The sequence below is a fragment of the Alexandromys fortis genome, unplaced genomic scaffold (assembly GCF_014885135.2).
Source record: "Alexandromys fortis isolate MF-2015 unplaced genomic scaffold, M_Fortis_MF-2015_v1.1 scaffold_175, whole genome shotgun sequence".
Classification (NCBI taxonomy): Eukaryota; Metazoa; Chordata; class Mammalia; order Rodentia; family Cricetidae; genus Alexandromys; species Alexandromys fortis.
Window position 1 is genome coordinate 1,646,322 of NW_026068065.1, and position 13,371 is coordinate 1,659,692.

Genomic DNA, 13,371 nt, shown 5'->3' on the forward strand with positions numbered 1-13,371 from the left:
TGGTAATCAATTCTGCACGTTATTTTTATAACTTTGTGGTGTTCATGTATATGTTAGAATCTGTGTATGGGTGCAACGAGCATGTGTGTATAGAAATGTGGAGACCCAAAGTCAAAGCTAGGGTCCCCTCTTTGACTACCCTCCAATATTATATATATATAGTGTGTGCATGTATGTATAAGTACATATATATGGGGCATTTCACTTCCTGTGTGCTGGGATTACAGGCAGCAACACACCCACATGGGTTTTACATGGGTTCTGAGATTGGAACTCTAGTCCTTACCCACTGGGCCATCTTCCCAGTCACCTTATTAATCTTTTTAAAAGATAACTGATTTTTATTTTAAATCATGTGTCTCTGGGCGCTATGCATGAGTGAGTCCTTGGAGGTCAGAAGAGGGTGTTGGATCCCCCAGAGCTGGAATTCCCGGCAGCTGTGAGCTGCTGGATACGTGTGCTGGGAACCAGATCAGGGTCCTTTGGAAGAGCAGCAAGTTCTTAACCACAGAGCCATCTCTCGACCCCCATGGCACATACTTTTCTTCTGTGATTGAAAGAGAGTTTTGCTATGTAGCCAGAATAACTCTGGGATTCTAGGTGTTCACCACCATGCCCAGCCGCTTCATAACATCTTGTCACAGTGGTTCAAATAACTGGTTTTCTGAAATTGTGAAATACTGTTTTGAGCAACAAGCGGCCTTCTGCTGCAGCTGTGACTTCTTTACACATTGCAGTCTGCTAAGTCCCAGCAAGCCATCCAGGAGCCCGGGGAACAACTGCTGAGAATCGGGAGGCACGACACCGCCTCGCTTAAAAGGCCTTTTGAAGAATGACCCGAGACTACAGAGCATTTCTCAAACAGTCCTTCCCAACAGCAGTAAGCCTTGAGGAATGTTGTCTCTGAGCCTCACTTTGCTGTTGTTTAAGAAAATACCCCATTCACGAGGTGGTGGCGCATTTGATATCACCACTGTTTGAAGAGGAATGGAGTTACGGAACAAGAAGTATATAATTAGTATATAATCCCTCTAAGCGAGGGAGGAAAGCACAAAGCCATGGAAGAAAGGACAGGCTCTGGAGGCCAGGCAATCAGTGCACACCACAAATGCATTTCAACTTTTATTTGAAAACAACTTAAATTTTTAGACAAATGATTTTAGTATATAAATTTGATTTTGCTTTTATACAGAATATAAAGATTTCCCTCATTAATCTTCCATGTGAAGGGGATTACAGGCCAGAAGAAAGACGCACTCTGCACACAAAGTACACCTCATATGTGTGGCACCGGAGACAAACAGTGTCGTGCTCCTGCACATAAATTAGGACCAAGTGGTGACATCACACATTAAGGGGGAGGAGAAAGATTCTAGCCAATCAGATTCAAGAAGCAAACAGGACACAGAATCTGCAAATAAGACCAAGACTTTAGTCAGGACAGTGCTGGTCTATGGGGCTTGTGAGGCTACAATGTGTATACGGACGCAACAAGGAGAATTAGGTAGAGAGGCTCAACGAGGGAGTTTTCACTAAAGCAAATGAAAAACTTCTTGTCAACTGCCAAAACAAAACAAAATGAAAGGGAGCCTGTGAGTGTTGGAACACCCAGGGCATGTTAGAGCAGCGCCCGTGCAGCATGCTAAGTTAGTTACAGCTTCTTCATTGGTGTGGAGCAATCATTAGTGGTCTCGTTTTGCCTCTTCTTTCCAAACTCAGGCATGTCTTATTTTAGATGGAGTATAGCTTTTATCTATTATTTCATCCTGTAAAAACATGTGAAGACAACGTTCATTCTGGGCCAGAGGATGACCAGCGACCCTGGGAATAAAAAACACAAACTTTTAGTCCAGTGTTTATTAAAATGGTGTAGGGGTCAAAAGAAACACATTTTAAGGTTAGGAAATATGCAAAATTTCTAAGCATTATTACGAACTACCCATAAAGCTACGCTATCAAATACCGGTCTTTTCCTTTGGTCCACAAAGGGATTTAAAAACATTTTCGAGATGGTAAGACAGTGCGACAGGCAAAGGTGCCTTTGGCCAAGCCTGAAGACCTGAATTCAATCCCGGAAGACCACATGGTAGAAGGAAATCAATGATTCTGCAAATTATCTTCTAACCTTCACATATACACTGAGTTGGAAATATACAAATACTCAAGTAAACTCAACAACAGAAAAATAAAGTAACTTTTAAAACTTTGTAGTGTTTCTGGAACATCCACTTAGCTTCTCAACTAGGTGGTATATGCCTAAGAAACTGATATTTTATTGTTACACTGAATAGTTCACTGGATTTTAAGGATCTATTTTAAAGACACAGAATCTAAACCAGCATGTTAGCCCACACCTTTAATCCCAGTACAGAGAAGACTGAGCGAGGAGAGGAGGCCCTGAGTCTGAGGCTAGCTTGAGCAAATATAGAGATAAAACAATAAAACGGGGTATAGGTTTTGAATTAGAAATACAAAAAGCTCAATGGTAAACTAACACTAAGAAACAAACAGAACCATTTAGGTCCTTTGCTTTTTCTCCTCTTCTTCCCTTTCCCCACCTCTAAGTTTTCCTCTGTAACTGGTGATCTGACTTATATTCAGTCCAAGTTTAGCTGTGCCTTCTCAAAGAGCATGTTCACAAAAATGGAACTGCAGGGATGTGATAGTGAACTCCTGTCATCTCAGCACCTTGTGGAGAGCTCAAGGCCAGTCTAGATTACACTGTGAGACCTCGTGTACAGCCTGGGCTTACAGTGATATCTCATGTACAACCTGGGCTACACTGTGAGACCTCGTGTACAGCCTGGGCTACACAGTGAGACCCTGTATACCTTGTATAACCTTGTATACAGTATAGGCTACACAGTGAGACCGTGTATACAGCCTAGGACACACGGTGAGACCTTTTACACAGCCTAGGCTACACGATGAGACCTGCGTGCTACAGTAGGTAACTTCTGTTCACGGCTCATAACCAAATCATTAGTTAAAATCAATGTGTGTGCTCACATGGCTGCATGTGCTAAGATCTGGCTAATCCTGTAGAACCTAACATGGGCACATAACCACAGTGGACGCAGTGGTACGCACGCAGTCTCACTACTCAGAGGACTGGAGGACTGCCACAGCCCAGGTCAGGGACAACCTCCTTCCTCCTTCTCCCTGCAGCCCCGGTGGGGCTTGACCTTACAACACTTCCGTTTAGCTTCTTAAGTGCTGGGTCACATAAGAAAAAATAGTCAGGTGTGGTAACACATGCCTTTAATCCCAGTGCTAGGAAGCAGAGGCAGGCAGATCTCTGAGTTCGAGGTCAGCCTGGTCTACAGAGCGAGTTCCAGGACAGACAAGACTACACTGGCAGATGCTGTCTCAAATAAAAACAACAATAAAAAACAAGAAAAGAATATTGGTTTGAGCTTATCAATAGTTACTAAAAGACAAACCATTCTAAATTTTCTTACTTTTTTTCAAAAAACATTTTGCCATGAAAAAAATTTTAATGTACACTTTTACATAAAACATGCTGGTAATAATGCTACCTGCAATCAAACAAAATGATTGCAAATGTACTGTACATTTTATTATTCACATGAGAATATACCTTAAATCAGAATCATGAGTAAAACTATTGCCCAAATGATGCAATTTTAAATGTAATTTGCATAAATTGTCAAAGAACAACAAATATAAAACACGGGTCAACACAAAACCCTCACTTCAGCCACTCAAGAGTGTCAGCATTTACCGCAAGGTATTCAACGTGGAGATCTTCCACTTCATACTAAAAGTCAGGAAATGGCCCAAGGAAAGGCAACATGGATTAAACTTAACATTTAAATGACAAGTAGTCAGGGCTGAAGAGCTAGCTCAGCAGTTGGAGCACTGGCTGCTCTTGTATAGGACCTGAGTTCGATTCCCAGTTTGTATTGGGAACAGACACACATGCAGGCAAAATATCCAAAATAAACACACAAAATAAAATACTACAATAATGACTAGTATCATCAAAGTCTCACGGCACCATTCTCCTCACTCTTTGAGGAACAGCAAGTACTTACTTGTTTATAAACTGTTCCAGCCCTTGCTTCCTTTCCTCGATGAAATTGTCATCAAATATTCCATCGTCTCCTCTAAAAGGAAGCTGCCGCAAAAACGCTTTCCCAGGGAGTGGGGGAACTACAACCTAAAACAACATCAACAGAGTGAGTTCCTGATGACGACCCAGGAGATGCTCAGTAAGGGAGTGAGGTGGCAAGCCTGCCCACCTGAGCTTATCTACCTCAGGACCCAGTGTGGCATCCATGTGCCCACACACATTTATTTAGGTGGCTGGATGAACATGGACAGGGACACAGACAGACACACACACACTGAATAAATGTAAAATTTATAAAACGGAAAATTTATGGGGGTGAAAGATGGATCTGTGGTTAAGAGCACTGACTGCTCTTCCAGAGGACCCAGATTCAAGTCCCAGCATCTGCATGGCAGCTCATAACTGTCTGTAACTTCAATTCCAGGGGATCTGACAACCAAGACAAAACACCAATGTACAGAAAATAAATTTTTTTAAAAAAGGAAAATTTATAAATAAACCCATGGTTATGTGGTACATGCTTTAAATCCCAGCACCTGGAGGCAAAGGATCTCAGCGAGTTCTAGGCCAGCGAGGGCTACATAATGATCTTGCCTGCAGGAGTGAGGTCCACTAGGTTCAGGTGGACAGCTTGTAGAAGACAGTTCTTTTCTTCCTGAGTTTCTGAGGTTGACCTCAGGTCATCAGCAAGTGCCTTTGCCTGCTGAGCATCTCACCAGCATTTCAGCCAACAGTTTTTGTTTAAGTAGTATGAAAAGATGCAATTAGGCCGGGCGGTGGTGGTGCATGCCTTTAATCCCAGCACTTGGGAGGCAGAGGCAGGCAGATTTCTATGAGTTCGAGGCCAGCCTGGTCTACAAGAGCTAGTTCCAGGACAGGCTCCAAAGCTACAGAGAAACCCTGTCTCGACCCCCCCCCCCCCCCCCAAAAAAAAAATAGAAAGAAAAGATGCAATTGGAATTTCTTTTCTGTCCTCTTTTTTGAGACAGGGTCTCGTGTAGCCTAGGATGACATCCAATTTCACTATGTACTAAGGATAACCTTCCACTTCTGGTCCTCCTGTGCTGGGATGACCTACATGTGCCACCACACTGGGTCTGTGCACTACTGGGAACTGGGCTAAATCAGGGCCTTGTGCATCCTAGGCAAGCACTCAACCAACAGAGCTACACATCCTCAGCTAATCAGAACTCTTATCAATTTATAGCCAAGAGTAATGGGGCACATGTAGAGGAAAGAGAAAAAGACCTCAGGGGTATCTTCGGTCACATAGTGAGTTTGAGGCAGGCCTGGGCTACATGAGACCCTGTCTGGAACTAACAAACAAATACTTCTTAAGTTAAAATCTGTGAATCCAAGAATGTATTTGTGCATGTGGGTAAAAAGGAGGTGGTCTGGTGTATGTATATGTGTGTACATATAGTTGAAAACAAATACAGATACTGAATGACACTTAAGTTTCTACCTCAGGCCTTACTTTATAACAGAATAACCCATATGCAATGCTCTTAGCAATGATGAGAGTAAAGCTTCCCTGGACCCTCAAGATGTTTAACTAGTCCGTAAGTGCAAAGTAAAACAGCCACAGACAGACTGCAGAGCAGACACACAACAAGGGACCTTGAGTAAGGTCCTTTAGAAAGAACACTGTAAGTACTTTTAAAACTACTGGACTAATAAGAAATGGTATTTCTATACAATAGGCTACGATTTTGCAATAAAAATAAAATAAAGGGGCTGGAAAGATGGCTCAGCAGCTAAAAGCACTTGCAGCTCTTGAGGGGGATCCAGGTTCTGTTCCCACCACCTATATAGCAGCTCACAACCATCTGTAACTCCAGTTCAGGAGAGTTGACCTCCTGAGTGCCAGATGAGTATATACATGCAGGCAAAATAAAACACATGTAAAATAAAATCTTTTTTACAAGTATGATATGTGTTATAATAAGATAAGACCTTGAAAACATGCAAAGTGAGAAGCTACATACAAAAACATCAGGTATTCTGTACTTCCATTATACAGGCAAGGTCATAAAGAACATTAATGATTGCTCAGGGAGAGGTGAGGAGGAGCTGGGGAGAAACTGGTCATTATTAGCCACAGACCTCTTTCTTTCCCTTTCCCCTTTCTTCTATGCTTTTTTTCTGGAGATGGTCATGCCATGTTGCTCTGGCTGGTCTGGAACTTTCAATAATCCCGCCTTTGCTACCTGAGTGCTGGGATTAAACACGTGCCTAGTAAGTTTCTCTTAAAAGGGTGATTGATGATAGTAAGTTTGAATCTTAATTTATTCAGCATTACATCTGCAACTCCCAGAACAGGGCGAGTCTCCATCGGTTATGGACTCATCAGTCTTCAGATGTGTACTGCACACCAGACACCCTTGGGTCTGCTTCCTACCTCGCTCTTCCAGTTTTAGGATTTTTCTTTATTTCCTTCCATTTTTATTTTACTGAGCTTTCATCTACTTTAGTCAACTTCATTCTACTACATTCTAGTAATAAAATAACCTTAAAATTTTCTTAGCAAAATAGATAATGGTGTCTTTCAAAATACAGGCAGCAGTGCACTGGTGAATCGTGCTCCTCAGTTAAAATTTAGGCATGGGAGGTAGCTCAGTTGTAGAGTGCTCCCCTCACATACACATGCCCTGCTTGATCCCGACTGCACATGTACCTAGGTATGATGACATATGGCTGTATTCCAGCATTCAGGAAGTGAGACAGATCAAGAGGTCAGTGTCATCCTTAGCTACCCAGAGGCCATTCTAGGTTACTCTGCTTCAAAAAATAAACAAATGTTTACCTGATCTGGGGGCTGAGGTGTAGCCCGAGAACCTGCGCTTAGATCCCTAGTGCCCACAAAGCCAGAACGTGGAGATGGAGGAAGTGGGTCTAGGAGATTGCTGGCCAGCCAGCCTAGCTGAACCTGTCAAACTGCAGGTTCAGGGAGAGACCATGCCTTAAAAGTAGGGTGGAAAGTGATAGAGGAAGGCATCTAAAGCCAAGCCAATTCTGGCCTCATGAGCACACACACATGTATGTCAGTCCCTGATACCCACTGCCAAGTACATCTAAAGAATACTGATGTATCATACAGTAAGATAAACATTTTATGAATCTTCTACATACATGTGGGATAATAAAAATGGTGACTATGAGTCAAACAAAATTGGAAAATATATTGACAGAGGAAGAGGAAGGAGGACTGGGAAGTGTCACTCAGCAAAGGTTTAACTGCACTACTAAGCAGAAAAGAAAGAGGATGGTTCTCTTCTCAGGGTACAGCCTGAGATTGACACAAGTCCTACTCTGGCTTTCACCCATTTCAAATGCAGTCTGGAGACCTAAGTTAGAACTGGCATGTTCTGCTTTAACACTGTAAGTAAAAGAACAGCTACATTATAAATACTTCTTACCTTGCTCTCTCTTTCTAGTTCACTTCGAAGCCACTCAAAGTCACTGTATCTTCTTCTAACAGTAGATTCCTTCAGCTTGAAGATAGGAAGATTTGTCTGAAACCAAAACAGTCACTCCTAAGTTGAAGCACATTAAGGCATTTTCAAGAAGGAAGACGATGTCTGTCACATGAATAATCACAAGCATAGTAGCTTCACGGTTCTTATAAGGTAATCAAGCTCATTACCACTGTCTCCAGCCCTCCTTTCATAGTTCATTTGGAGACAGGATCCACTAGGTGATCACCACTCACTGTGCCGTCCAGGTAGGCCTTGACCTTGCTACTGTCCTGCCCTGGTCGGGCATTAACGCTTCTTTCTACAGTACCTGGAATGAGCCCACAGCTTTGTACGCTGGGCAGAGCCACATCTCCAGTACAAAACACAGCCTTCGTTTTTTGTCGTTGCCTCCCTTGAAACTCATGTGCTTTGCATGTGTAGAGCATGGAGGTCTGAAGCCAACACTCAGTTCTTTCCTTCTATCGTGGTTAAGATAGGTTTTTTGTTTTAGCTTCTAAGCTGTGTGTTCCTGACTATCCGGCCGGAAAGTTTTGAGTGATTCTTATGGCTCCACCGGGCCTGCCACTATGTCATCCAGCTTTTTAGCATGAGTTCTGGGAACTGAATTCATGTCATCAGGCTTGAGAAGTGAATGGCTATCACTTTTATTTGCTGGACCATTTGCCTGAATCTTAAATATTATCCTTAATTAGTTTCTTTAAAAATGCTTTAAAAAGGTCAGGGAAAGTGTTGTGGTTTCTGTAATTATCACTAGTAGGAAATCAAGAGCCAAAAAAAATAAATAAATAAAAAAAATAAAAAAGCCAAACCACCCCCCGCCCCCCCCCCACATAAAAGGGCAATTAAGGAGGCTGAAGAGATGGCTCAGTGGTTAGGAGCAAGTACTACTCTTGCAGAAGACTCAAGTTTAGTACCCTGCACCCATTCTGGGTAGCTCACAACCACCCGTGTAACAGAGCTCCGGGAGATCCAATATCCATCTTCTGGTCTCCGTGGGCACATACCCATATTCACACAAATCTTTAAAAATGCGATTAAGGGCTGTAGCCCAGTGGTAGAATATATTCACCTATGTGAGGCTAAAATTAAGTTATAGTAGGTAAACCAGGCTTACAGAGCCGGATCTTCACAGGAAGAGAACATATTTATTTAAGAATTGAGAACATAGCTGGGTGTAGTGGTGCTTGCCATTAATCCCAGCACCCAGGAAGAAGATCTCTGTGAGTTCAAGGCCTGCCTGCTCTACATAGTAAGTTCCAGGACAGTCTCCAGAGTTCTACATGGAGAAACCCTGTCCTGAAAAACAAAACAAACAACAAAAAGAATGATGCCTACTATGCTGAGGTTAGTCACAATGCAACATAAGTTTCGAACTGCATAAGTTTTGAAGGCTACTTGTTGCTATTTTTACCAACTCTTTTGAGGGAGTGGTTGGGTGTGAGGGTAAAGTTGATACAAGGCCTTTCTATGTTGCCCTGGCTATCCTGGAATTCACTATGTAGACTTCACAGATATCTGCCTATCTGCTTCCCAAGAGCACTGCGATTAAAGGGGTGTGGCACTATGTCTGATCCAGGGTCATGGGCAATTAAAGGTGCACTTTCTACCAAGCCCAAATTCAGTCCCTGAAACTCACAGCAGAGATGAGAACTAGCTACTGCGAGCTGTCCTCTGACTTCCACAGGGCTACTGGGCACGCTGTGCATATTAAGCACACACGGATGAGCAAATGTTAAAAACAAACAAACAAAAATTAGCTGGGGTACAGCTCAGTGGTAGGGGGCTTAACTGGAAAGTTGAGATCCCGGGTTCAAGCCCTAGGAGAGAAAGAAAAAACTACTAATCCATTAAAATGATTTATGATTTAAAAAGTTAGCAAAAGAAAATATTTTTAATATGTACGTAAGAATTGCAATCCTCATATTCAAGAGGCAAAGCAGGATTGTCAAGTGCAAGATCAGCCCGGGATGCACAGAGATGCCCGACATCCACAGAGATGTCTGTAGAGTTCAGAAACCATTTAATATAGCGAATGCCAAGCTCTATCAAAAGTCCACCTAATACTACCCACACTCTTGGGTGAATTTTGTTCCTAACTCAGTATTTGCACTTGGGGAACTGTAAACTGTTGGAAAGACTTCCTGACTTGTAGACAAGGCATCATGCTGTAGCACCCCCTGCTAAGAAAGCTCTCCTCGTCTGCTAACCTTGATGCCACCAGTGAACAGCTGTCATTCAGCAGAAGAAAGGCTTTCTCTTCAGGACCTTAAGTTCATTTTGCAGTGGTGTCAATTTTTTCCAAAGTGTATTAACTTCTAAGTTGTGTACCTTAGAGCATGGAGCCTTCTACAAATGCTATTAGGAATAACAGTGTATAGGTTTCACGCATGAAACCAAATCTCACAAGAGGTTTAAAAGCACTTGAGTTTTCTTTCCCAAGTAACCACAACATTTGTTCATTGTATTAATGACTAGGAGCAAAATTGCACCTAACAAGACTCTTATTATACTAAAAGTCAAACTTGTATTTAGAGACGCTGGCTTGCTATACAGAGGAGCATTCTCATTCCTCAGAAGGAAAAAACTCAGGTCCCCTGGAGAGCAGGATGGTAATTCCCAGAAAGAAAGCACTGGATTATTTCTCTCTAATTTCACCCATTGGCTTTTTAACCAGGTTCACCTTCCGCATTAAAATATTAAGTCTTTGTAAGTGTCTAAGACAGAGAGGTCTTACAGGGCTGAGAGCTTTCTGCAGGTGAGATTTTACATTCTGAATTCCCTCCTCTCAAATTACTTTACAAAAGGGATTAACTGCTCTCTTTATTCAGTATGTTAAGATCAAGCCTGTGAAAAGAGGTCCCCAAGAATTTTCATACTTCTGGGTACGGAAGTCTATAAAGTTAATCTCTGAAACAACATATCATGCTTACAGGTACAATGTTGAGGGAAGAGTGCCAACTCAGCTCACTTTCCCTTCCATTTTCCCTTTTGAACTTTTGACACAATCATGATTATATCTGATTCTCTCTAATTGAGTGAGGAACGAGGGGAAAGGTTCTTCCCTTCTCTACTAGCCAGTAGTTTATATATTTGGGAAAGGACCTTTTAGGTTTACTCAGCTGGCTCTAATTTTCTTGTACAAGTGCAACTCTGGAGTTCTGACAAAGTCTCGCAGGAACTCTGGCTAGGGTGTAACCAGTGATGGCAGAGTACTTGCCCCGTACACACTAGAGGTAGCACTCTAAAAACAATTAAATTATTCCTTTCCCACTACACTTAGCACACTGAGCTCATGTAAGGTGCCTGCCAAAGTTTTTCCTAATTAAGTGTGCTGGCATCTAGCAATCCCAGAATTAGAGAAGTTGAGAAAGGAGGATCAGAAATTCAAAGTTGCCCTCAGCAACATAGAAAGTTTGAGGCCAGTCTGTGCTGCATGTCTCCAAATCAAGTTTTCCTGGGGCTGGAGAGATGGCTCCACATTTGGGAGCACGGGTTCCTCTTCCAGAGGACCCAGATTTGGCCCACAGATCCTACATGGTGGCTCACAGAATTCTGTAACTCCAGTTCCAGGGAACTAAAGTCTTCTGACTGATGTGGACAAAAGGCCCACATACAGTGTACACACACACACGCACACACAGAGGCAAAAACAACAATACACATAAATCTAAAAAAAGTCTTGGTCACTAGAAGATCACTTTAACTTACTTAATCAAAAGAAAAAAGATAACCGCAATGTTTTTGTATGAAGCACTGAGCTATCGCTATTTGATTAAAAACTTTTTTTTTTTTTGAGATGGGTTTTCTCTTTGTATCTTTGGCTGTCCTGGAAATCATTTTGTGGACCAGGCAAATTCACAAAAGATTTGCCTGCCTCTGCCCAGTGCTAAGATTAAAGGTATGCTCTACCACGCCTGGCTGATTGCAAACTCTTGTTAGATCACTTTCAAATTGTTTAATGCTTATAAACGGCCTGAAGCTGGATACTCTCCTGCCTCCCAGTTTTGGAAGACACATCTGCTGTTTACCAAGCATCCGTAACTACAGCGCTAACTATGGAATGTAAAGCGATGACTCAAATGCAGTCCTGGCCCTCATGAAACTATGAGCCACCAAGAATATAGCCAGCAGTAATATAAAACTCTCAATCTGTGTGTTTAAAACACCAAAAGGACTGGACTTTAGTTCACTGATGGAGCCTTGCCTAGTATGTTCAAGGCCTGGGACTGATCCCAGTGCTTCCTGCCTCCCCCGTACCTCCCACCAAACTACCCACACACCAAAAAAATTTAAGAAGGGAAACAACAACAGCCAAAAACTAACAAGCAATTTGGTCAGATGATGACAACTGTGGCAGACGCTCAGTATGTAGCCTGAGGTCTTCCCCTCAGAGCTCTCTCATCCCTCCCTGCTCCCTAGTCTTGGGATTTTTTTGTTTTGTTTTTTAAGATTTTCTTGTGTGTGTGTGTCCCCAGAGGTACTGGATTCCTTAGTGCTAGAGTTACATGCTGTTATGAGGTTCCCAATGTGGGTGCTGGGAACCCAACTCCAGTCTTCTGAAAGAGCGCATATGCTCTTAGTTACAGGTGTGAATCTTAATTACCTGGATTTCCTAGGGTGATATTAAAGTGCCTCTAAAGGAAAGCTGGAAGCTCTGGTGTGGTCGTGAATGAAAATAATCCTGATGTTTGGTAAAGACATCTCATCAGAAGCAAGGGTGGGAAAGGCTGCTCTGTTCACAGGGACAGCCAGGAAGGAGCAGGAAGTTCTGCTGTGCTGTCCCAGCAGGGTGACTAGACGACAAATTCTAATACTTCAGAGAGCTACACAAAATTATTTTTAATGTTTTTGTCAGGGAAAAAAAAGGTGTTAGAACTCTGCTTAAACTGATTTAAAGACTGTGTATTAACACATATCCAAACGTCATATTCCATTAATGCTATTTCATTATGTAAAATTTTTTTGTTGTTTTGAGACAGATGTTCACTGCATAGCCTAGGCTAGCCTCAAACCACCCTGACACCCTGGCCTGGCCCTGAATTCTGCTATTCTTGCAGTAGCATCCTGAGAGCTAAGATTACTGGTGCATACCACACACCTGTATGACCTGCCCTTAATATGTCCAATTATAAAGTATTAGATAAAACAAAACAAAAAAGACAGATCAACAAGACAGCTCAGCACATAGGGCGCCCACTGCCAGCCAAGCCCAGGGACCTGGTGATGATCCCTGAGGCCCATATGATGAAGAGAGAACCCACAGGCTGTCACGTGATCTCCATATTTGTGACACGTCACATGTGAGTGCACATGGGCATGCACACATGCATGTGTACAGAGTAAATAGAAATGCAATTATGGTTCTTTTTTAAAGATAAAGACAGGTTATATTTGCCTAAAAATGTGTATGTCAACACAATGATTTAGGAATAAATCTGCCTGTTTACATACTACCACCTTCCTTTACTGAGAGGTAGCCACTTTTTTTTTATTTTTTTTAACAGATTCTGTCTTGATTGGTAATAGACCTTTCTATTACTTAAGGAACCCCCATGGTTTCTAAGCACTCGGTTCTTTTCTCTGCAAGTCAGTGGCAGAGACAAGCAACGCACCTTTGTGTCACACATCTGGCAAGTGGAGGCCAGAGGTCAGCTTTGGTTACCTGCTTCCATCCTATTTACTGAGACAGGGTCTTCCACTGAAGCCTGGAGATAGCTGATTGGCTAGACCAGCCAGCTAGAAAACCTCCAAGATCTGATTGTTCCTGCCCACTCAGTGCTGGGACCTGATCTTGGG

The 13,371-nt window shown here is 42.5% G+C and overlaps 1 protein-coding gene across 1 annotated transcript in view; it reads right to left on the reverse strand.

Moving 5' to 3' along the window:
• Window positions 1–1,109: 1,109 nt before the first annotated feature.
• The window catches only part of Snx3 (sorting nexin 3), a 31,621-nt gene continuing 19,359 nt past the window's right edge, over window positions 1,110–13,371 (reverse strand). The window contains exons 2-4 of the mRNA XM_050120523.1: window positions 7,516–7,611; window positions 4,059–4,183; window positions 1,110–1,821 (exon numbers count right to left, since the gene is read on the reverse strand). Of these exons, the coding sequence (XP_049976480.1) occupies window positions 1,716–1,821; window positions 4,059–4,183; window positions 7,516–7,611 (327 nt within the window). The 3' untranslated portion in view covers window positions 1,110–1,715. The remainder of the gene's footprint in view (window positions 1,822–4,058; window positions 4,184–7,515; window positions 7,612–13,371) is intronic.